We start from the raw sequence: 25,603 nt of genomic DNA, 5'->3' as shown, positions 1-25,603 counted from the left end.
AGATGATGGATGGATGGATGGATGATTGATTGATTGAAATTTGGTAATTTTATAAACAACTGTACCATAGAAATGTTTGTCAACAATACTATGCTCCCGGCAAAAAATGTTCTGCATAAAGATTGATTTATGAAAGTAAGGCCTACAATTTCTAATTGGCTTAATAATTTCCAATTATCAATCAAATCTTGGAGGATGATTAAGAGTACAAAACTCTTAAATTGATATCTTTGTTAAAAAACATTTAAAGTGATTTAGGTAGCCCTTTTTGTCTTTCATATTTGTTATTATTATTATTTATTATTATTTAAAACTCTATCTGTATTTGCTTTACTTTTCTTTCCTTGACATGTTTTGCTGATGTTGAAAGTGCATTGACTTTTGTGTGCATTATGTATTATGTATGTTTGTCGTTCAATAAAAAAAATATTAAAAAAAGAATTAAAAAAAATAAAGAAAGACAAAACTTACTCAACACAACACAGTTCTAAGTGCCATCCATTTTCTACCGCTTGTCCCTTTCGGGGTCGCTGGAGCCTATTTCAGCTGCATTTGGGCGGAAGGTAGAGTACACCCTGGACAAGTCGCTACTTCATCACAGGGCCAACACAGATAGACAGACAACATTCACACTCACGTTCACACACTAGGGCCAATTTGGTGTTGCCAATCAACTTATCCCCAGGTGCATGTCTTTGGAGGAAGCTGGAGTACCTGGAGGGAACTCACGCAATCACGGGTAGAACATGCAAACTCCAAACAGAAAGATCCCGAGCCCGGGATTGAACTCAGGACCTCCGTATTGTGAGGCACATGCACTAATCCTTGTTCCACTGTGCTGCCAATACAAAGTGATCCCGATTAAATACTAAATGTAATTTGCTCGTCCTCTCCAATAGGGGGCGCCCTAGCAACAGGCGCAGATTTGTTTTCACTCCGTTGTTGTACTTCCGCGTCAACCAACACCATTTCCGACGTGAAGAAGGAACGTCTAGCCTGACCAGCGGAGTTAAAAGTGAGCTTTGTGGACACAGGGCGGGTTTGGATGTGCTTATAGTCCACATTGCTTTGGTGTGGGTCTCGGGCTGAGGCTCAGCATGGTGAAGTGTGTTGTTTCTGGATGTCCGAACCGCGTGTCGAACGGTAACCGCGGGGGTATCCACCGACCACCGAAGAGGTTCTTCCCCTTTCCCAGAGACCCAGCGAGGGTGAAGGTATGAACTTGAGAGCAGCGCATAAACATTGCACATTTGGCAACTTTGTGATTTTTGTCCTTCTTTATTTACCAGCCTTTAATTGGCATGCATGGCTGTTAGCCGGTTTGCTTACGCGAGGACGTTATTTAACGCTAAATCTAAACCCTTAGAAAGAAAGAAAGAAATCCCTTATTTGTCCATTCCAACATGTACAAGACACATCAGGACTGAAATTACATTTTCGGCACAGTCCCGCTAAGAGCAGACATATGTTTTGTTAACGCTATATTATAAAAAAAATTCAAAAACAATTTACAAACACAAGCTATGGTATGACATAAGAGAAAACGTGACCCCGAAAGTAAATGCGTCATCCCATAGCTTGTGTTTGTAAATTGTTTTTGAATTTTTTTTATAATATAGTGTTAACAAAACGTCTGTATTTTTATAATATAGCGTTATATTTTTATAATATAGCTTTAACAAAACGTCTGTATTAATCATGACACCGGAAGTAAATGGGGGGGAAGGTTTTAGTAGGGGGGAAGAAATTTGGTGTGACAGTTCCTTAAAAAGATGAAAAAAGGGTGACATTAGGAGAGGGGGGGGGGGGTAAAAAAAATATAATTCTAAGGCTAGACCCACAGGAGAGGTCTAGACTTGAGTCCAAGGAAAAAAACTCACATAGCATGGCACACATTAAACATACATATATCACACCAACTTGCAACAGAGGAAGGGGTGGGTTCGCGAAGGCCCGCTGTTGCTATATAGAACTGCTCAGCCATCCACAGCCCCAGAGGAGATAAGCGGTGGTGAAGGCGTTGATTCAACGGCGGGGGTCATGTGTGTGCGTATATGCCCAATTACTTGGGAGAGATGATGAATGTTTTTGTATGACTGAGGTCCATGAAGTTTGGCTACAGAAGTTGTTGACAAAAAGGAAGGTCACAAGCGTCTATCTTTGAGGAGTCTTCGGGATATTTTCTTATTTGTACAAAGTTGGAATCTTTGGCTTGCTTTCACAATCAAGTTTAAGTTTCAAGTTTACAAGTTTATTCACAATACCATATAGTATTTACAATAGTGGTGAATATCATCATTTAAAGATGTTGGTACGTGAAAGGGTCCCCCAAATAAACTAGAAGAAGCTTTTGACAGGGGGTCCAAAGGACAGTATATACATGGAAAGATCAAATATGGTAACAAGCACAACAACAAAAAACAAAAACAAAACAACAACGCTATATGATAAACACAAGATAATAGTACTAAATCCTAAACTTCCAGGCTTTTATAACTTTATTTTCAAAAAAAGTTTAGTTTCAATGTTTTCTAGCCATCTCTTGATGTCTGGTGTATATATATTGAAGAGGGTAACATTTATTACGTTAATAAACCAAACAATATAACTATACTAACAGACCAGCCTTCACAGTCTAATGCAATATTTATGCCTAACATTAAATTAAATTAAATTGTACTTTAAAAAACTGTTGCTCATCCACAATTCTTATGAGACAAAAGTACACGTCTTTCTCTTTTCTGTGTTCTAAATAGCAAAAAACTGCTAGCCCGAGGCGACTAAATAGTAAATGGTTGTACTTGTATAGCGCTTTTCTACCCCTTTTTAAGGAGCCCAAAGCGCTTTGACAGTATTTCCACATTCACCCATTCACACACACATTCACAATCACAATCTGATGGCGGGAGCGGCCATGCAATGCGCTAACCAGGGCCCCATCAGGAGCAAGGGTGAAGTGTCTTGCCCAAGGACACAACAGATGTGACTAGGATGGTGGAAGGTGGGGATTGAACCAGTAACCCTCAGATTGCTGGCATGCCGACTAACAACAGGGTTTGAAATTACCTACGGCAAATGCCACTTCCAAAGACATGCACCTGGGGATAGGTTGATTGGCGACACTAAAATGGCCTTAGTGTGTTAATGTTGTCTATCTGTGTTGGGCCTGTGATGTGGTGGCGACTTGTCCAGGGTGTACCCTGCCTTCCGCCCGAAGGCAGCTGAATTAAGCTCCAGCGACCCCGAAAGGGACAAGCGGTAGGAAATGGATGGATGGTAGTCCCGTGACCGCCCTTGTCACTTGCCGTAATGCCCTAAAACTTTTACCAGCATCGACGACAAGGACATGCCTTGACCGCCCTTGGCTTTTTACTTGTTGATGGCCTAGGGATGTAACGTGATTGGTATAATGATAAATCGCTGTAAAATTCCTGAAGGTTATTAATAATGCTTAAATGTTTAATTACCGAAAAAAATGTCCATTATCATTAAAAAGTAATGACAAAAATGCGCACTAATGTCGTTTGGCTTGAAACATGGAGGAACGCAACGATAGACTTTGCTCCGTAGAGTTCCTCTTGAACAAGACGGAGCCAAGCGCTTCGTTTAACTTCCTTTCCCCTCGTTTAATTTCCGTGCAGTCTTGGCGCGCACTCAAGAGCGCATTGTTGCTTTTAAATGATGACAGGTGTGGACATATTGGAGAAAGACTAATTCGTCCCACGTTAAAAGAATACCGTGGAGGAGATGTTAATTTTATTTGCTCAATAGAGCGTCCATCAGCTGGTGTGACGGAGAGTTTGTGACGTGAGGAAACATGCAGCAGGCGATGTCACAACTTGTTTATAAAGTCTTCAGTTTGTTTATTGGGATGCTCACTCATTTTTTATTTAACTGCAAACTTTTTCTGTGTTCCGATAACATCAATACTAGCTAAAATGTTTTGTCAGCTCTTCTAATTGAACGCAGGCTGTGAAGATTGTGTATTAGATGTGAGAGGTACTCCTGTTTTTTTTTTTGTGGGCTATTCTGTTGCGCTGACACATGGTGTTTTTAGAAAAGAACAAAGCTTGTTTATTAGACTTTATCTTAATTAGCCAAATTGCTTTGTGGTTTATATTGATATAAAAAAGTAAACACCATGTTTTTACATGTTGTGGATTTGTTCATTTCAGACAGTTACTTTGAAAACCATTCATATGACATAGAAAGCACGTTAATGTTTTATTTTGTATAGTCAATTCCTACACGACATATTTCTGCTCAAACTCTTAATGCATCTGTCCTGATATAGCATCTACATCCACTTTAAATGCACATAAGTTAAAAAAATACTTCTCTCTGTTAAAATATAAAAATAGAAATTTAGGCATAATGTAATGTTAGAAGGGTGACAGATTAATACTACTAATGAACATAAAGACATATATTTGCCTTTAAATATATGGATTACGTTTATAGCCTTAATAGACATTACGTTCACACCCCAACCCAACATTGTTTTAACGAATGCAATAAATAATCCTAATTAATTAATAATTAGGATTTATTATCATAATTTCACTATTCATAAAACATCATCTTGATTATTAATTTGGCCATAACTGTGCAGCCCTATGTGCAAGACTTGCTCTCATATATGATAAACTTAATATTTGTGTTCATATAGACAACGAGTGCAGTTACATGTTATGGCCATCAGGTGCCATCTTGCAAAATTCTTACATTTGTTTTTATTGTTTATCTCCTATGTCAATAAGGTGATATCTTCAACAATTTACACATTTATTTTTTACTTAGCCCTGCGATGAGGTGGCGACTTGTCCGCCCAATTGTAGCTGAGATAGGCACCAACGCCCCCCGCGACTCCAAAGGGGAATAAGTGGTAGAAAATGGATGGATTTTTTCACTTATGTTATTTTGTTTCTGCCATATTACTTTGTTTATAACGCTTGTTGTTTTCATGTTCGCATTCAATTTTTACTTGATAAGTACAGTGTTCTTATTAACAATAATGTATCTTCTTCAAAGGAAATAATTTTGAATGTGTTGTTTCTGTTTTTGTTCAATAAAACTTGGTTAAAAGATTTCAGTAAAAGTACTTTTAGAACATTTTAAGCACATATAAGAATACCGCGATAATAATAACAGGGATACATTTGATCACAATAACCGTGATAAGAAATGTTCATACCGTGACGTCCCTAATTGTAACCTAATTGTTTCGTCAAATAAATTGATAAAACAAAAAAACATGACTTTTTTTCTTACATTTTCAGCTGTTTGGGACATCGCATAATTAACGTTAATCGGTATAAACCACATGGGTGCAGCCATTTTGGAAGCGTTTGTAAAAGGTTAACCGACAACGGGAATGGCCGAGTTGTGCCAAGATTTTCCGAGAAATAAACCAGTTGCATCAAGGTCTGGAAGGGCGTCAGGTGTTCAGTGAATTTAGGTCAGGCAGCTCTCCAAATGCCGATTTAAGGGACAAATCAAAAAAAGAAAACACACGCTGTTGGGGAAAAATGTAGCAAGCTACAAAACTTCTTTAGGTAGGTTAATTTCATACTTTGAATTGACTGCTAAATTAGTCGATCATTTGCCCTCAAAACTCAGCAGTTCTAGACCTGTCACTGTTTATGTGCTGTATCGTGAATGTTTATTTTGATTCGTGCCTTTGTTTACTTTTTTGTAAACCTTGAACATAAGTCGCTGATGTAAACATTAATGGAATGAAAATTGCATGGCGTTTTATATATTCGTTTACTACAAAGTAGGTCATACACTATATGACAGTCAATTTCAATTTGATGACATTTTATTATTTTTATATCATATACTTGTGTGTGTACATTATATACACACGCGTGCGTGCGTGCGCATCTCAAAAAAGGAATGTAAATGACAGGCAAAATTCCAAAAAAGTGCAGTTTTCCTGAAAGACATCTTCATGTAGACAAAGGTGGTCCACACATTAGAAACTGTTTTCTGCTGATTTAGAGAAGTACAACCACAATACTAAACATGATAATGATATGAAGGTATGGCTGGCGGCGTTACGAGAGACGGACAAACAAGATCTGGCAGAGCCACACCTGATCTGTGAGGAGCACTTCCTGCCTGAAGACATCTCTGCCAAGGGGGTGAGCAACGACGCAATCCCCATCATGCCGCCCTACCTGGATGGACCGCTAGGCATCATCAACCCCTGGGGAGTCGAGTCGTCCGAAGAAGAGGATCAGTGGGGCCCTGTTGGCGGCGAAGAGGAGGATAATGATGAAGAGGAAGGTCGGGATGAAGCAGCTCAGGTGGGACCTCCTCCTACACCACCGCCACCTCAGAAGGTGAGCTCCTGATCGCATGTGCGTGCAGACAAGTTTGGTAACTTGAAAAAAATCAATAATATCTTATTTTAATAATAAAAACACCTGTAACTATTACGCTTTAATATTTGTAACTCTTTGTGCTTTGTAGGCGCCGAGTCAGACTTTTCACATTACTTCAGACGCCAAAACATCAAGGTAAACATTTTTATTTCATACTACATTAACGCATACAGTATTTTAGATTTCCAAACACCTGCCATAATCTTTTAATGCATATTTCTTGTAGAAACTGTTCTAGTGTCTCTTAGTGTTGGGGGAGATTATTACTTCTTCGATGCATCACAATTGGGACGTGGACAATTCTGAATAGATAGACAAACATCCAAATATGGTTGATTTAAATTACACAGCTCTGCATTTATTATATTGTACATTGGTCTTGCCATATCTAAAATACTGCATAGAAATCTGGGGCAACAACTACAAAACTTCACTACATCCCCTGGTTACACTTCAAAAACGTGCAATAAGAATTCTACACAAGGTGGGATATTGTGACCACACAAATATTTTATTTTTACAATCTAAATCTGATCTAGTTGATTTTAATACAGCTCAATTACTATTTAAAGCAAACAAAAAGGTTCTACCTGCCAATATTCAAATACATTTCAAACACAGAGAAGGAGCTCATAAATAAGGGGGGTGTAGTATCTTTACTATTCCAACAGTAAGAACTACCAGGAAAAGTTTGTGTGTGTCTGTGCGTGGAGTGAAACTATGGAACGGATTGGATGTGGGGCTCAAGCAATGTCCAAATGTCCATCAGTTCAAAACAAGATACAAAAAAATGGTATGGGCAATGTATATGAATGTGAACATGGATGCCTAAGTGTTAAACTCCATCACTGGCTAATAAGGATTATTATTATTATTATTATTATTGTTGTTATTATTATCATCGTCATCTTCATTATTTTATATGTATTATTGTCATCATTTATTGTCATTACTATTGCTATTGTTCATATTGTTATTATTATTGTTATCATTATCGTTATTATTATTGTTTAGTCATTGTTGATATTATCATTATTATTATTATTATTATTATTACTTATATGACATCACCCAACTAGTTAAACTATATGAATTAGTATCAATAAGAGGAATACATTGAATTGTGTGTGTGTGTGTGTGTGTGTGTGTGTGTGTGTGTGTGTGTGTGTGTGTGTGTGGTGCGTGTGTGTGTGTGTGCATGTGGTGTGTGTGTGTGTGTGTGTGTGCGTGCGTGCGTGTGCGTGCGTGCGTGTACAAACAATCCTATATGCAGTTTGAGTAATACTAATATTCTGCAAATGTAAAAACAAATATGAATTCTGACTAAAGAATTGGTGCCGATGGAAACTAAGAAAAGGGATTTGGGTACACTATCTAGAGTACACGGCAGGCGAGTGGGGGATCTTATGTTCGTGGATAACTCTTCTGGCAGGGGGCTCCCCTCGTCTCTTTTAATGCACAGCATAGGGACACATAAGTACACTATCTGGAGTACAGGGCAGGCGAGTGGGGGATCTTATGTTCGTGGATAACTCCTCTGGCATGGGTCTCCCTCGTCTCTTTTAATGCACAGCATAGGACACATAGCAAGAGTGGTCCTCAGGTCCTGTTGATCAGGGGCAGTAGCTCCACAGCCACAGATCCACTTTTAACCACTAATATCACAGTCAAAATGAAAGCTTGTTCCCATAGGCACCATAAACTGTTAATAATGTTTAGACAAAAGTGTATATTATATATACTATTATATGTATAAGTTTTAGTGTGTGTGTGTGTGTGTGTGTGTGTGTGTGTGTGTGTGTGTGTGTGTGTGTGTGTGTGTGTGTGTGTGTGTGTGTGTGTGATGGACATATGTGTATTTTGGGTATATGCATTTGTGTATGTATGTGATTATGTGTGTATGTGTATGTATGTATGTGTATGTATGTATATATGTATATGTAGTATATATATGTGTATGTATATATATATAATATATATATGTAAATTGTATGTATGTGTGTGTATAGATGTGTGTGTACATAGTATGTATGTAAGTGTGTGTGAATTTAAATGTATTATATATAGATAATATATAGCATCTACGCAGCAACCACTGAACTGAATTATATTATATATATTATTGTATTATATATTATAAATATATATTGTATATGTATAGGGGTGGGACTAATAAGTTTACTTCTTCCACTCCCTTTGAGCCAATCTTGACATCTACAAAAGATTAGTCACATGTAATGTTTTCAATGTAGGTGTAAAAATAATGTATTGATATATTTCTTTTGTATTTTATGTCATTCTCTTGTTTTGTTTGCATGGCTCAAAATAAACCATTCATTCATTCATTCATTTAGGTATGTCACATGAAGTAATACCGATGATTCAAAAATGTAGAATTAGCGCTTACACATACTGAACGAAACCACACCAGCAGGAGAACAGAAGCCACGCTAACCGCTAAGCTAGCTTGAATGTGAAGTAATGAAACAAAACAAAACAATACAATAGAATATAGGGATGGGCGACATGGCCTTATTTTAATATCTCAATATTTTTAGGCCATGTCACGATACACAATATATATCTCGATATTTTGCCTTAGCCTTGATGCATATGATCACACCAGTATGATGATTATGTGTCTACATTAAAACATTCTTCTTAATACTGCATTAATATATGCTCATTTTAAACTTTCATGCTGAGAGGGAAATCAAAACAAAGTCAATTTACCAAAACTGTATTTATTAAACAGTTGTTAAGCAATGGCACAAACATTCATGTCATTTCAAAACAGAAAGTGTAAGATTGTCAGAGACATTTCAAAACAAGCAATGAGTGCAATTTTGTGCATGATGTCACTAAGATGACGTATCAAAACAACACTAAATTGATGTGCACTTTTGTACAGAACGCCACTACAATATTTTGAAATAAATAAATTTCACTTTGTGCATGATGTTACAAAAGATATTTCAAAAAGTGTAAAATAAAAATTAGCTGCATAATAGAAAATCAAATAGTTTATGTCCTTCGCTATGTGGTAGGTTACCGCGGATGTTATCTCTTTCTGTTGTTTACTATTTTTTTCATACAGTGTAGATGTGGAAATGGTGGCTTCGGCATTTTGTCGGCTGTGGCACCGGCCGTAGATGTTGACATGCGGAGTTTCAAGCCCTCTTCATTGTCTAACGGGTGACTTTTTAAATGATTCTACAAATTAGCAGTAATGCTACTTTTGTAGCAATGCTTTTTCTGCATACTTGACATTTTACGGTTGTCTGTTCAACATACTCCCACTTGAAGCCAAACCACAGCGGACGATGGACCCTGTGCTGTTTTTCTTGGGAATTAATTATTTTTCCTTCATTTGTTACCAGATTTGCACCTTTTTTCTTTCTTATTATTACTGGCACTGCTCCGCTAGCTGCTAACGTTACCCATAGTACTACCTGTCTGATCCGCGAGAGTACGTGCGACAGTATGTGCCGTATGTAAGAAAGTGCGCTTATTTTATGTCTCTGTGAGAAGCAGAGACAAGAAAGTGAAAACAGCCTGTAGTGTAATGCCCGCAGCTAAAAGCAACCGCGTCCGAACGTATACTCGAATATCACGATATAGTATTTTCTATATCGCACAGAGACAAACCTGCGATATATCGAGTATATCGATATATCCCCCAGCCCAAATACATCCATCCATCCATTTCCTACCGCTTGTCCCTTTTGGGGTCGCGGGAGGTGCTGGAGCCTAACTCGGCTGCATTTGGGCGGAAGGCGTGTACACCTGGACAAGTTGCCAACACAGACAGATAAAATTCACACTCACATTCACACATACAACAAAAATCTTACTAGAACTACGTTACAGCAGAGGTTGACCTACTAAGAGGAAATTGACAAGTAGATTGATATTTAGGGGTGACAATAAGTAGGCGTGTCAAATTAACATGTAAATTGCAATTAATTCCAGTCAAATTTTGCGTGTTATTAAAATCTCGTTAATTTCATCATTATCTATAACGTCACTTTCTCTATGCCTGTAAGTTTCCTGATCCTCTTCTTTTGCTTGACTGAGAGCAACAACAATACCGCTGTGTGGCACAAAGATAATATGAAGCACGGCAAAACGGCTGTTTTAATCTGCTACGAGACTGATGTTAGTGGCTTTAAATAGTGGAGATTTAATGAAATCTATCAAAAATAGGGTAAAAAAAATCAAAATGAGCTTACTTATCAGAAGTGTTAAATTTTAGGGTTTGTATACGTTTTAATGTTGCCTAGTTTTTAGCATAGAGTAGACAATGTTTTTTGTTTATTTCTCATTTTTCTATCGCAAAAGATACATAGAAATGGTGTCACTTTAGTGTGTGTTATGATCCACATTAAACTGACTTTTTACTATTGTAACTACATATGATATATTACATGTACAATGATGTGTAAATTATATTTAAAACCAGAGCATGTTTGCATGGATGAAAATGTTTTAATCACCCGTGTGTGCTCGTGTGTCTGCTGTTGGATGACATAAAAGCAACAATCGGAAATAAATAACTTAATACTCCGTCATTAAAAAGGTTTAAAATATGAGATAATGTTGCACATTGATGTATTCGACAAATGGTTACGGTATTAGTTTATTTCAAACATGCATACAGTTACAATATGGTAAATCACGTTTCCAGTTTCTCATTATACATTCTACGAAAAGGAATTTGAAGATGCCGAGTTTATTTAATCATACCCCTTTTCTTTTACATAGCAATTTCTAACACATTTGTTTGTACTCAGTCTGTAGCACAATCATTAGCTATATTAAATAAATAAATAAATAAATAGGATCCTCAGTAATAAATAGTTAAATCGATTGTGATTGACATAATGAGATGAATAGGATTATCTCATTTTTATTAAGGATTACAATGTTTGTCAAGATTATTTATCCTTGTATTTTGTAAACACTTATGAGTTTTGAACAGTTTCTTAGACTTTGATCATATTAGTACTTTGTTTGACTTTGTTGCTTAATTCATTCTATAGTTTAATTCTACATACTGATATGCTAAAGGTTTTAAAAGAAGGTTTTAAAAGGGATGTATTCTGATTTTTTGTAAATTTAAAACACTTGCGTGTGGTCTACATAACATGTAATGGTGGTTCTTTAGTCAAAATTTTGCTTGGATTATGATTTACAAACTATCTTCAAGTCACTTTCTAACTGTATCTTAAGGATGTGTGGTTTTGTGGGCCATGTTGTAGTTCTTAGCACTTCTTAGCCGCTCTGACTTCCCTGCCTCCTCTACCTCCTCTAATAACACCTGGGAGTTGAGTTTTACTTAGTCACATCCGTTGTGTCCTTGAGCAAGACACTTTACCCTTGCTCCTGATGGGTCGTGGTTAGCGCCTTGCATGGCAGCTCCCGCCATCAGTGTATGAATGTGTGTGTGAATGGGTGAATGTGGAAATAGTGTCAAAGCGCTTTGAGTACCTTGAAGGTAGAAATGTAACGTCTGAGTGGCATGGTGATGCGGTTCGTTCTTCCTTGATACAGATCGGGCTCGGACACAGCGTGAAGGTAAGAAATAATGGTTTATTTAAACTAAAAACAGACTAAGAACAGAAACACTGGCAATAGGCACAAGAGGCAAAACAAACAGAACTAGCATGGGAACAAGAAAGAACCAAGAGCGCTATCATGGGAGCTAAAGGGAAAACAAATACTTAGCGTGGAAGCTAGCTGGTTGCGAAGCGGAAAACAGGATCGGGAACTTTACTGTTGCTAAACACAAACGGCGTGAAACACAAACTTAGAATCCAGAATGAGTGGACAGAAAAGGCGGGCGTAATCTCAAGGCAGGTGCGCGTCAAAAGCAAGGGACAGGTGAAACTAGTAAGCAACCATGGTGACAGAACAAACAAGGAAGTGCACAAACAAACTCAAAAATCCACAAAACATATGATCCGGGCAGCAGATCATAACAAGAAAAGCGCTATACAAGTATAACCCATTTACCATCTTTGCTCGTAACGCCTGCAGAGAGAGACTCCAGGCCTATAAACACAACAATTACACCCTGAACAATGAGCATATGCTCACACACACACACACACACACACACACACACACACACACACACACACACACACACACACACACACTCCACCCCTTCGCCTCACCCCACATGGTATGTTGGAACACAAAGTAGCACAATAGTGGCTGGCAGCTTTGAGACGGATGCCCGCCCCCTTACCCCTTGTTGCAAGTCCCGAGTTGTATGTTGTAATATGTATACAGTATGTGCTTCGCTATCAAGTTTTTTTTCCTCACTCGAGACGGGGCCTCCTCAATAGGAGCCCAGTTTGAGAACAACTTTTTATTTTACTTATCCTCCCTTGGCTTCTATCTTTTACCCACCTTCTACGGGGCGCCAGAGTGGAATGAGTTGACATATTGGCCTTCTTGTCTGCAGTGTGGACCTTCCGTCCAAAGAGAAGACTCCTACAACAAAGAAGTCAAGCGGACACGGTAAGACTTACTAAGTAAAAATGCTTAAAAGGGAAAAAAGATGTAGTTCCAACTGTCTTCCTCTTAGACACATCCCTTTTCCTGCTGACTCAACGTTTCCTGCAGCTCTTGTTGGTGGCTCCAGACGGCTGTCTGGACCTCCATCAGGTGGCCAGCTGCCTGCAGACCCGCAAGTGTCACATCTATGACATCATCAGCATTCTGGAGGGCGTCCGCGTGGTCCAGAGGACGGCCAGAAGGGTCCAGTGGATGTAAGTCTGTAATGTTATGTTTTTTTCTTTTTTTAGGGCACTAAAAACCTTGTTTCCTTCTTTCACTGTTGTCCCCCCAGAGGACATTGTCCAGTCTCCAAGTTTCTTTGGAAGGATGAGGAGACTTTCCAGAAGGAACTAGAAAACTTGAAGATGGTGGAGAACGTGCTAGACGGCCTCATCAAAAACTGTGCTCAGCAACTCTTCGACATGACGGATGACAAAGTAAATGCTACATATCCTTTTGTCATTACAGGGCGCTCTAACAAGCTATTTTTTAAGTGCGTTAAAGGACACAGTATGGCTATGTCTCAATTGGTGCAGTTTCCTACTTAGACTCATGTGCAGGATCTTTCTTTTGAGTGTGTAACACTTATGTACCTAAACTCAGTTTGAGTGCATAAGTGTGTTATATTAGTGTACTTGAAGATATTTTTTGGAGTGCATAAATCTGTCACACTTGCCTACTCATATACTAAGGCCATGTCCACACGGATACTTTCAAATACGCGATCTACACAAGTGAAGTTTTAAAACAGTGCGCACATTAACAAAAAGTAGAGGAAGCCTCTTGATTGTTTAAGTGCCTATGACATGCGTACAAACATGTGCTGCTGCAAAACTCTTGTGAAATTATAACACATTTAATTATTAATATAGTGACTTTTTTCAACGCCCGATTGTAGCTGAGATAGGCGCCAGCGCCCCCCGCAACCCCGAAAGGGAATAAGCGGTAGAAAATGGATGGATGGATGTACATTGTCCTGAACATCAGTACACAACAACAAGGAGCCCAGGATACAGTATGTTTTTTATTTTTAGTCGCCTAGGGGCATACAGCTGCGTAAGCGCACTCATGGTCGCGCCCCCATCCACACAAATGGAGCCAACACATGTACAGTAAGTAAATAACTTCATGATCTGTTGTTAAGGGTTGAAAACAATAGATAATGTTACACTTTTCTTAAGGAAAAAGCAAAAATTAGGCCTGAATGCATAAGTGTGTGACATTTGCATACTTAAATGTTGTTTTTGAATGCGTAAGTGTATTACATTTGAGTACTTAAACTTAGTTTTTTGAGTTCATTAGTGTGTTACACTTGCATACTTACTCTTAGTTTTTTGAGTGCATTAGTATGCTCACATTTGAGAAGTACAGCAAAATGCAGTACACTGTCAATTATCGGATGTTATGCTCAAAACACAAAAAATTAATGAGTACGTAATAATAATAATAATGGATTAGATTTTATATAGTGTGTTTCTATTATTCTATTATTAGATATTTAAAGTGCTCACAGAGAAGTGAAAACCCATCATTCATTCACACCTAGTGGTGGTAAGCTACATTTGTAGCCACAGTTGCCCTCGGGTAGACTGACGGAAGCGAGGCTGTCAGTTTGCGCCTATGGCCCCTCCGACCACCATCTATCATTCATTCATCATTAGTTCACCAGTGTGAGCGGCACCGGGGGCAAGGGTGAAGTGTCCTGCCCGAAGACATAACGGCAGCGATTTGGATGTCAAGAGGCGGGGAGCGATGCTGCAACCCTCAGGTTTCTGGCATGACCACTTTACCCACTACGCCATGTTCCCCCGGAGTGATACATTTTAACGCTCTCTTGAACTCTCCAGATAAATAGTCACCATTTTGCCTACCTAGCAGAAGGGGAGGGGCTAACTTGAGAAATGAGTTAAGATGGTTGTTTGTGGGAAGTGTACAATGACAGTAGTGCAATTGGGACAGCACTATTTTGTCAACAAGTACACAGCATACAAGGTATACTCATTTAAATTATTCCATTTGAGAGACAACCTGAGATTGCTCCTTGACTTTTGTGTGTGCACGGCGGCCTACATCACACACGAGGACATCAGCCGGCTTCCCTCCTTTGACGAGCAGACGGTGATCCTGGTCAAAGCTCCGGAGGAAACCAAACTTGAGGTCCCAGCGCCCACAGAGGTAACCAAATACAGAAAGGCAAACATTGACAAGCTAGAACCTCTCTAAGTGTTTATTCATCACCTGTGCAGGACAGCATAAAGGTCCACCTTAAGTCGAGTAAGGGTCCAATAACGTTGCTGACCTGCGACATTGGGACAGGAGGAGTGAAAGTGAAAGAAGAGATGAGCGGCTGCTTCATGACGCTGGAGGAAAGTCGCATACAGATGCAAACGTTGCACACGAACAGTAACAGCCGCTAGGGTGGTCTCCTTTTTTCCTTTTCTTTTTATACTCTGGATGGTCCGAGGCTTTATTTGCTTTTGATTTGTAAACATTTGACACCGAATTCAGCAAAAATACCTGAAAGGCATCTGTGCAGGAACATCAGTCCAAATTCAAAATTGATGTTTAGTTTTTTGTTGTTGACGTGTTTTATGTCTCATTTATTGCAGTTAAGGGAAACATCATATGAGAACCACAAATGTAAGAAAGCATCACTTGTAAAACAAAACATCTGTTGCTTTTCTGTTAGCCACAAGGAGGCGCTAGTTGTCTTCAGAAAAAAGTTTTTGGACTCAGAATTGTGTTTGTCTTCATTATCAAGGTTTGATTGTTTCTGTTTCAGAGAGTAAATCCATAAAATATCCTGTAAATACTAATAAAACCTACTAATAAAGTCCAAGTTGTCTAAATCGCCAATAATTTAGTGTAGCCTCAATGATTACTATTTATTTATTTACTGTATTAGTTTTATAAACATTTGCATGATACATAACGTCAATATAGTTGTGCATAATTACTGTTTAGATAATGTGGAAGTTTAGAACATACTATGTAAATGTGTTGTCTGTTTAAAAGATCATTGACATGTGGCTGTCAGCAATTTGTGTTTAAGAAACAATTTTCTGTTGAAGTCTGATTTTGTTTATTGACTTTGAATAGAAGCTCTGCCATCCGGGGGGAGCTCAAAGTGAAGTCGCTGCTCCTCCACATCGAGAAGAGCCAGATGAGGTGGTTCGGGCATCTGGTCAGGATGCCAACCGAACGCCTCCTTCGGGAGGTGTTTAGGGCACGTCCGACTGGACGCATTAGGAAAACTATGTCTGCCGGCTGGCCTGGGAACGCCTCGGGATCGCCCGAGAATTGCTGGACGAATTGGCTGGGGAGAGGAAAGTCTGGGCTTCCCTGCTTAGGCTGCTGCCTCCGCGACCCGACCTCGGATAAGCTGAAGAAGATGGATGGATGGACTTTGAATAGATAACTTTTATTTACAATTATACAAATTTTAATTGTGATAGTTTTATTTTGAATACATATTTCTGATTGTTTTATTATTTTGTATACAAGTTTTTTATTTGATAAATATGCAAACAAGAAGGGCACTTTCCCTTCATTATTTTTTGACAAATTTCAAGGTGAGCAGTTTACATAACAATACTACCTACAAGAATAGACTAATGAACAAGACAAGGAAAAAATATTTAATACTATATTAAAAATGAGTCCAATAAATGAAATAGTAAAATAATATATCAAACAGGTATTTTCTAAATTACTTCAAATACCTTTATTAAATACCATAACTTGAATTATTTTGAATATTAGCAGACCGAACGCGCTCTCTTGAACTCTCGCGATAAACAGACGAGATCGAATCTTCTCGCGGTAGTTCACTGCGCCACTGCATTGCATTACTCAAACTCTCGCGATGTTCCGTTCTCTTCCTTGGCCGTCGTTGACAGAGGTAAGTCGTGATATTACTGCAGTACAGACTTTTGACTTCTTTTTTTGTGATAAAACAGGTGTAAAGGGCCACATTATGACATTGTAAATGTTTGTATATCCGTGATGCTTTAGATTACCTGACATATGGTGGCGGATGGCTTTTTGAAACGACTTAGTAAAGCGTAGCAGAATATCCAGAGTGAAGGCTAGTTGTAAGGGGCAGCTAGCTAGCAGGCCGTGCATGTGTTCACCAAACTGCTTCGTTTTTTAGAAATATTATATTGCCGTGAAAGACACAATTCGCGTGTGAGTCTTCCTGTTAATTGCGAATGTTACCATTAAATATTCTTAATAGCAGGCTGTGTTAGTGACTGTTTGTTAAACTGTTAGCCAATGTGTGGATGTAGTCAACTAGCCAGTTATATTGTCAAGCCTATGGCTTTGATTTGTTTGTGTGGTCTTCTTTGAAGTAACATGAGACGAACCTTCATTTGTGCAGAGACAAAGGCCATGTTCAGTACCAGTGCAAAGATAGTAAAGCCAAATGGCGAAAAGCCAGATGAGTTTGAGTCTGGGATTTCTCAGGTAAGAGTTAATAAATGACATTCAATTAACACATCTTAAGCATGAATTAACGCTGACGTTATGACCACAAAGTTCAAACAGTTAGTTAGTAATGTGGTTTCATTTGATGGTAAATTGCCAAGCTAATCATCATTTATGTTCATGGTCATGTGTGTCCTGTAGGCTCTGCTTGAGCTGGAGATGAACTCAGACCTCAAGGCTCAGCTGAGAGAGCTGAACATCACTGCAGCAAAGGTAAGTTCTTAATAATTTCTGCCTATGTGTCTTATTTGCAAGGCGCAAAGATGTCATGATGTTTTGTCCGACGTGGACATCCAGGGAGTTGCTTTCCTGGCTCTGTCCTGGTGGCATATGGGAGCGTAGCCTTGAGCTAAGACGTACATTCCTGTTCCACGCCGTCGGAGACAAAGTTCTGTCCCCGACTTCTGGTCGGTGAGGACGAACATCCTGCATATTCCTACAACTTCCCAGAGTCCTTTTGGGCCATTACTGGGGAGCCAAACCATGCAGTGTACATTACATTCTGAATCAAGGTAATCTTTTTGTAGGAAATACTAAACTAATCTTTTCCTCAGGAAATTGAGGTTGGTGGTAACAGGAAAGCCATCATCATCTTTGTTCCGGTTCCTCAGCTGAAGTCCTTCCAGAAAATTCAGGTGCGACTGGTGAGGGAGCTGGAAAAGAAGTTCAGCGGGAAGCACGTGGTCTTCATTGCACAGGTGAGAAGCTACTGAGCGTGTAGTTTATCGGGTCACTTGATGGCAGATAGCGTCTCAAGTCATGTGCAGGTCCAGAAGTACATCTGGTGCTGATTAACTTTAATGTATCTTCTATTCATCCTGGCAAATTATCCATTCAGCTTTTTCTTCCCTGCAAATTTGCAGATTGGTTTTCTTTAAAAAAAAAATAGATAATTCTATTGGCATCTCACTTTTTTCATCAAATTTTGCCATTTGCTGTTGGAACCAACACTGAACCCCAGTGAAGCAGCGTTGCACATTTTCTCAAGGTTATTAGAATAATAATCTCCAAATTTAAAGTTGATATGTTCCAAGAAGTTGTTGAACTTGACGTGGACATCCAGAGAGGTACTTTTTTGGCTCTGTCCTTGTGGTGTATGGGAGCGTAGCTTTTAGCGAAGACGTATATTCCCGTTCCACGCCGTCGAAAACTAAGCTTTGTCCCTGGCTTCGAGCAGGTGAGGATGAGCGTCCTGCATATTCCTACAACTTCCCAGAGTCCTTTGGGGCCATTACTGGGGAGCCAAACCATGCAGTGCACACTGACACAACTTTTGAAAAAGTTAAATGTTTGTATAAATTGGTTTGTGTAGGCATATTTATGGAAACTACGTGGCTCAGATGGTAGCGCGGCCATCCAGCAACTTGAGGGTTTCTGGTACAAATCCAGCTTCATGGCCTTATGTCTGTTTGGTAGCCGGAGAGGGCATTGACCAGTGGTCTTAAACATGCTGCCCCGAGACGTTATTATGCAGCCCGCACTTCGATATGACAATTTTATATTGGTGCGGCCCGCGAGTTTAATATGAAGGGCGCTTGACAGCGTCATACTTGCCAACGTCCCCAATTTTCCCAGGAAACCCCTGAATTTAAAGGCACCAATTCTATAGAAGCCCCTGTCGATATTTTCCAGATCAACAATATTCAAGGAGTGCCATAATGGCACTGCCTTTAGCGCCCCCTACATCCTGAACTGACAGCGTGCAAGCCCAGTTGTATGTTCCATCTGGCCATGCAAGACGCACGTGTGGTATTGTAAAATATATTTGATCAACAGCTACACACGTCACACTAAGGGTGGCCGCAAATAAAACTTTAACACTGTTACAAATTTGCCAGACTGAACACACATCAAACAAGAATGACAAACACATTTCGGGAGAACATCCGCATCGTAACACAACATAAACAGAACAGAACAATTACTCAGAATCACATGCAGCCCTGACTCTTCTACCACCAACCCCCCACCATCCCTACTTGTGTTGGTTGAGGTGTTGTATATTGTAACCCGGGAGACCTAGTGCTGCAAGGTGTTCTGGGTATTTGTTCTCTTGTGTTTAAGTTGTGTTAAGGTACGGAAATTCTCCCAAAAAGGGTTTGTCATTCTTGTTTGGTGTGGGTTCAAAGTGTGGCGCATATTTGTAACAGTGTTAAAGTTGTTTATACGGCCACCCTCAGTGTGACCTGTATGGCTGTTAACCAAGTACATCTTGCAGCCACTTACGTTGTTCTGCACAAGTCTCATACAACATGTTATGGAGCCGGCACATTGGTTGTGTGAAGTATAAGCATGCAAGATGACATGTAGTGGAGCAGTAGTCCTCTTTCAGGGGGTGCGCGACCCCCTGGAGCTACTTGAAGGTATGCAAAGGGACAAGTGAGATTTATTAAAAATATTCTAAAAAAAATAGCAATTCATAAATCCTTTATAAATTTGTTTATTGAATAATACTTCAATGAAATAATAATGTAAGTTGATAAACTCTGAAAAAATAATCCAACATTCAGTGTTGACAGCTAGACTTTTAATGGACATGTTCCATAAATATTGATGGTAAAGATTTATTTTTTTTGTGAAGAAATGTTTAGAATTAAGTTGATGAATCCAGATGGATCTCTATTACAATCCCTAAAGAGGGCACTTTAAGTTGATGATTACTTCTATGTGTAGAAATCTTAATTTAAAATTGAATCACTTGTTTATTTTTCAACAAGTTTTTTAGTTATTTCTATATCATTTTTCGAAATAGTTCAAGAAAGACCACTACAAATTAGAAATATTTTTCACTGTTATACAATTTAATAAATCAGAAACTGATGACATATTGCTGTATTTTACTTCATCTCTTTTTTTTCCGTCCATCCATTTCCTACCGCTTATCCCCTTTCGGGGTCGCGGGGGCCGCTGGCGCCTATCTCAGCTACAATCGGGCGGAAGGCGGGGTACACCCTGGACAAGTCGCCACCTCATCGCAGGGCCAACACAGATAGACAGACAACATTCACACTCACATTCACACACTAGGGCCAATTTAGTGTTGCCAATCAACCTATCCCCAGGTGCATGTCTTTGGAAGTGGGAGGAAGCCGGAGTACCCGGAGGGAACCCACGCAGTCACGGGGAGGACATGCAAACTCCACACAAAAGGATCCCAAGCCCGGGATTGAACCCAGGACTACTCAGGACCTTCGTATTGTGAGGCAGACGCACTAACCCCTCTGCCACCGTGGAAATGAACAGTATGCGTTAAACCCGGCTTGATTGCATGCCACAACAGTGTCACAGTAGTACAATTACTCACTCGTTCTTCACGGTAGCAGAGGGGTTAGTGCGTCTGCCTCACAATACGAAGGTCCTGCAGTCCTGGGTTCAAATCCAGGCTCGGGATCTTTCTGTGTGGAGTTTGCATGTTCTCCCCGTGAATGCGTGGGTTCCCTCCGGGTATTCCGGCTTCCTCCCACCTCCAAAGACATGCACAATTAAGTCAATTATCCAAAACTGTATTTAAAAAAAACAAAACGTTATTAAGCAGTGGCACAAACATCCATGTTAAAGTTAAAGTACCAATGATTGTCACACACACTCTTGGTGTGGCGAAATTATTCTCTGCGTTTGACCCAACCCCAGATTCCAATTGGATTCGGATTACCCCCTGATGTGGCCTGAATGTGATGCAAAAAGATTAGATTTGAAGCGCCTTTGAGTGGTACTGCTGGAAGCTACGTTTGTCTGTTTACCTCAAATCTAGTTTACCACCATTATGATGGGTTCTCAGTTCTCACTGTAAAGCACTTAGTGTCTAGAAAGCACTATATAAATTTAATCCATTATTAAGATGTCATACTTGACTCATTGTTTACTTTCAGAGGAGAATTCTTCCCAAACCCACCAGAAAAAGCCGCATTAAGAATAAGCAGAAGCGTCCCAGAAGGTAAGTTCTGACTGTTTTGTTGCAATTTTTTTATAACTGTGATGAGGTCTTCATGTCTGTAGTCTGATGTGGACATCCAGAGAGTTGCTCTCCTGGCTCTGTCCTGGTGGCGTAAGGGAGCGTAGCCTTAAGCCAAGACGTACATTCCCCTTCCACACCGTCAGAGACTAAGTTCTGTCCCCGGCTCATGGCTGGTGAGGACGAACGTTCTGCATATTCCTACAGCTTCCCAGAGTCCTTTGGGACAGTTACTGGGGAGCCAAACCATGCAGTGCACACTTTGAGTCTTAAATTTGCTGTATGTCGGTCATTGTGACCTGTTTTCTTAAATTAAACCTTCAGGACACGCATGGAGAAAAATAACTTCACAGCTTTGGATTGGTGTTTGGAGTGAGGTGGCGGTTTCGCTCACCTGTTTAAACTCTGCACAGCAGCCATTGTTTCTATTTTGTAATCCTTTTGTACGCTTAGATCCCTCGTTTGGGTGAGCGTGTAAGGACTCAAGAAATAGGTCAATCAAAGCCAATATTTAATTCAGTATGTGCAGAAGTGTTTTACCAAGGTTAACTTCTAATTGTTAAATAGTCCGTTCAGTAAAATTTAAGTATATTTGACTAATGTATAAGTCTGATGTAATGTTTGAGTGTTCATCGATGTTTGCTTCTGCTTCAGCCGCACACTAACGTCGGTCCATGACGCCATCTTGGAGGACTTGGTGTTCCCCAGCGAGATTGTGGGAAAGAGAATCAGAGTGAAACTTGACAGCAGCAGACTGATCAAGGTCCACCTGGACAAGGCACAGCAGAACAACGTTGAACACAAAGTATGTTGTCACTGACAGCCTCTTAATAAGTTTGTCTGTAATCTGACGTGGACATCCGGAGAGTTGCTTTCCTGGCTCTGTTCTGGTGGCGTATGGGAGCATAGCCTTGAGCTAAGATGTATATTCCCATTCCACGCCGTCAAAAACTAAGCTTTGTTCCCGGCTCCTAGCTGGTGAGGACGAGCGTCCTGCATATTCCTACAACTTCCCAGAGTCCTTTGGGGCCGTTACTGGGGAGCCCAACCATGCAGTGCACATAGCTGTGATCATTTATGAAATAAAGCTGACAAAGTTTAGAAATAATCTTCATACTGTTACAATGTCTTTCAGGTGGAAACTTTCTCTGGTGTCTACAAGAAGCTCACTGGCAAAGAAGTCGTCTTTGAATTCCCTGAATTCCAGCTGTAAATGCAGATGACAAAATAAAGTTGTTTACTGTTTATGTGTGCCTTGTATCTTAATTAACGCATTTGTAACCCTAATTTACTTTGGACAAGTCAAATGCATTGTTAATATTCTGACAGTTTGGTAGGTTGGTCGACAAGATGTTCTAATGTCTGATATAACTACACAATGACAAGCGTCATACTTTTCCTGTAAATATAAAAATAATTGTATTTGATCGTACACTGTTTCAGTAGGTTTTGGCACTAGACTTAGGTTAGCATTTAGCTATTGCAGGTCTACTCAACTGGTGGTGCTGGGGCCAAATCTGGGCAGAAAATGACTAGAGATCAGTTCAAAACTTGTGAGAGGCTTTAACTTTTTTTGCTGCAAATTAATTATATAAACACTCCTGTAGTGTAAAGGTCCAAAGCCAACAGGCGATGGCCCTTTTGACATCCATCCATTTCCTACCGCTTATTCCCTTTTTGGGGGGCGCAAGCACCTATCTCAGCTACAATTGAGTGGAAGGCGGCGTGCACCCTGGACAAGTTGCTACCTCATCGCTTCCAAAGACATGCACCTGGGGATAGGTTGATTGGCAACACTTAATTGGCCCTAGTGTGTGAATGTCTGTCTGTCTGTGTTGGCCCCTTTGACATTTTGACCTAAAGCTCATTTGCATTTGGATAGAGGCTGTTTTTTTTCTTATGTTTGGCTCTTTCCAAAATTAAAGACAAAAAGTAATGTATATACAGAGAATGCTTTTTCTCCAAATAGTACATTTGGACAAGTTCCCCTCCTTTAGTTGTCAGGAAATGTGACGTCGGTCAAGAACAATTACGTTGATTAACCATGGCCAATTGAGTTGGCTACTTTTAAAATGTTATAGCCGGTCGACAGGTAGAGGAAACCATTGTTACGATCTTGACAATCTAACTTCTAGATTGGGCTTTTAACAAAACTACTTTGAGGTTTTATCAACAGAAACATCTAAACATAAAATGTGGGTTTATTTGTGACGTTGTAAACAAAATAGTGTGACGTTAACAAAGAAAACAGCTCGTGCAGATTCCTCCTTTAACCTGATTGGAGGAGAACTAAGAGGCGTGGTCAGTGTAACCCGACAATGCGCTCCTGTCCCGCTCCAAACCTGCTAAAGATCAGTCGGGTCAGGAGCAGCACGAGGCAACTTCAAGTCCCAACATGATGACGCTTGATGCTCATATTTATTTTTAATCTTTATTAATAATGATTTCTTACTGGCCTCTGGGGTTTTTCTGAACCTTGGACTTGGAGACATGGATACTGTGAGGACGTGGAGTCCGCAGCAAGTAGTGGACTGGATGAAAGGTAAATTTGCCAAACAACATTTTAGAAGCTTCTTTTTGGTACTTCAGCAAAATTGTCAAAGCACTTTTAATTAACTCTGCTAGCGTAATAACTTCGTCAACACTATTTTTCAATGTGACTCCAAATATTGTGTGTGTGCTTGTCAATCGTGAAAATTATACCAAACTGAGTCAATAATTATGATTATAAATATTTTCATAGAAGAAGAAAATGAAGATATCACGAAAGTGTGAGAGGCAACAACATTACATCTTCTAACCAAATGATAACATAAGTGCCAGAAACAAAAGTAAACAAATCAGCTTGCCAGCTGAAGGACACACCTGTTTGGGGACGTCAAGTAGCACCTGTGCAGAATATTTACTGCGTCCATAATAACAACAATGCAAATGAAAATACAATTTGTTTACTGTGCACAGGAGATGAACATTTCAACACCCACACCAACGGTAGCCAAAGTGATGCCTGCAACACAAAAAAACCACAATGACTTAAAAACAGGCTTCACGGTGGCAGAGGGGTTAGTGCGTCTGCCTCACAATACGAAGGTCCTGCAGTCCTGGGTTCAAATCCAGGCTTGGGATCTTTCTGTGTGGAGTTTGCATGTTCTCCCCCTGAATGCGTGGGTTCCCTCCGGGTACTCCGGCTTCCTCCCACCTCCAAAGACATGCACCTGGGGATAGGTTGATTGGCAACACTAAAATTGGCCCTAGTGTGTGAATGTGAGTGTGAAAGTTGTCTGTCTATCTGTGTTGGCCCTGCGATGAGGTGGCGACTTGTCCAGGGTGTACCCCGCCTTCCGCCCGATTGTAGCTGAGATAGGCGCCAGCGCCCCCCGCGACCCCAAAAATGGAATAAGCGGTAGAAAATGGATGGATGGATGGACTTAAAAACAAATTAAAAGTAGAAAGAAAAGAGCCGGAATACGTAAAGTAACCAGAGAAGTTGGAATATTGGTTCTTTTACCTCAAAGCACATACAGGGTGGTATTTACTTTACCTATATTTTTTTTTATACAAAAATAAAAATGGCCACAGCATGTTTTGTTTTGTTTATAGTATGCAGCCCTAGATGGAAAGTTTTGGAAAACCTGGCCAGATTTACACTGCTGGGTTATGTAGGATTGCACGCGAGCTATCGACATATTAATTCAGAATGATAGATGATGTTAACTATTAATCTTTAGTTATGTTTAAACTATTTTATCTTTTTAGTGCATGTGGCCAAGTTCAGTAAAGTTGTGATGTTATTGTGACGTGTGTATTTAACAAACACGTTGCGGTTTCCAAACACGTTATTGTAAGACTGCCAACATAAAACTTAAAAGATACACTGTAAATTTTGCCAACTTTGCGCACCCAATCAGTCACAATCCACACCCCCACCTGCATGTCTGCTGGGTGAAAGGCCAGGTCCAAATGTCCACCACAATAGATTTAGTTTATATATTTCAGTTAAGTTTAAGTTAAAGTGCCAATGATTGTCACACATACACACGGTGAAAGGCCAGGTCCAAATGTCCACCACAATAGATTTAGTTTATATATTTCAGTTAAGTTTAAGTTAAAGTGCCAATGATTGTCACACACACACCAGGTGTGGCAAAATTATTCTCTGCATTTGACCCATCACCCTTGATCACCCCCTGAGAGGTGAGGGGGGCAG

General features: G+C 39.8%; 3 protein-coding genes and 4 non-coding genes across 9 annotated transcripts in view; all 7 read left to right on the top strand.

Moving 5' to 3' along the window:
- Positions 1–906: 906 nt before the first annotated feature.
- On the top strand, positions 907–15,795 carry e2f6 (E2F transcription factor 6). 2 transcript variants are annotated; one of them, XM_061901127.1, is made up of 8 exons: positions 907–1,015; positions 6,045–6,347; positions 6,478–6,524; positions 12,862–12,917; positions 12,985–13,168; positions 13,249–13,404; positions 15,017–15,131; positions 15,203–15,795. In XM_061901127.1, the coding sequence occupies exons 2-8, from the start codon at positions 6,171–6,173 to the stop codon at positions 15,371–15,373; spliced, it is 906 nt and encodes a 301-aa protein (XP_061757111.1). In that variant the 5' UTR covers positions 907–1,015; positions 6,045–6,170; the 3' UTR covers positions 15,374–15,795. The 2 variants fall into 2 exon arrangements, with proteins under 2 accessions (XP_061757111.1, XP_061757110.1); XM_061901126.1 differs by having other exon boundaries at positions 941–1,214.
- Positions 15,796–16,787: 992 nt separating this feature from the next.
- Positions 16,788–22,641, top strand: rps7 (ribosomal protein S7). Its single transcript, XM_061901125.1, has 7 exons — positions 16,788–16,857; positions 17,338–17,423; positions 17,586–17,657; positions 17,999–18,142; positions 21,314–21,378; positions 22,051–22,201; positions 22,532–22,641. Exons 2-7 carry the CDS (start codon positions 17,349–17,351, stop codon positions 22,607–22,609), a joined length of 585 nt encoding a protein of 194 aa, XP_061757109.1. The 5' UTR covers positions 16,788–16,857; positions 17,338–17,348; the 3' UTR covers positions 22,610–22,641.
- On the top strand, positions 17,725–17,942 carry LOC133553717 (small nucleolar RNA SNORA73 family). The gene has a single exon (XR_009806978.1). It is a non-coding gene; the product is annotated as a small nucleolar RNA SNORA73 family (small nucleolar RNA).
- Positions 18,491–18,708, top strand: LOC133553718 (small nucleolar RNA SNORA73 family). The gene has a single exon (XR_009806979.1). It is a non-coding gene; the product is annotated as a small nucleolar RNA SNORA73 family (small nucleolar RNA).
- LOC133553716 (small nucleolar RNA SNORA73 family) lies at positions 21,442–21,659 on the top strand. Its single transcript, XR_009806977.1, has one exon. It is a non-coding gene; the product is annotated as a small nucleolar RNA SNORA73 family (small nucleolar RNA).
- Positions 22,244–22,461, top strand: LOC133553719 (small nucleolar RNA SNORA73 family). Its single transcript, XR_009806980.1, has one exon. It is a non-coding gene; the product is annotated as a small nucleolar RNA SNORA73 family (small nucleolar RNA).
- Positions 22,642–23,713: 1,072 nt separating the features above from the next.
- cnksr3 (cnksr family member 3) overlaps positions 23,714–25,603 on the top strand; it is a 30,971-nt gene continuing 29,081 nt past the window's right edge. The window contains exon 1 of one of the 2 annotated variants that reach the window (XM_061901123.1): positions 23,714–23,938. In XM_061901123.1, coding sequence (XP_061757107.1) covers positions 23,887–23,938 — 52 coding nt within the window. In that variant the 5' untranslated portion in view covers positions 23,714–23,886. The remainder of the gene's footprint in view (positions 23,939–25,603) is intronic. The other variant, XM_061901122.1, reaches the window with a different exon arrangement.

Source organism: Nerophis ophidion, linkage group LG05, assembly GCF_033978795.1.
Source record: "Nerophis ophidion isolate RoL-2023_Sa linkage group LG05, RoL_Noph_v1.0, whole genome shotgun sequence".
Classification (NCBI taxonomy): Eukaryota; Metazoa; Chordata; class Actinopteri; order Syngnathiformes; family Syngnathidae; genus Nerophis; species Nerophis ophidion.
Note: the sequence above shows the minus strand (reverse complement) of the source record. Positions and strands in the feature narration are given on the sequence as shown.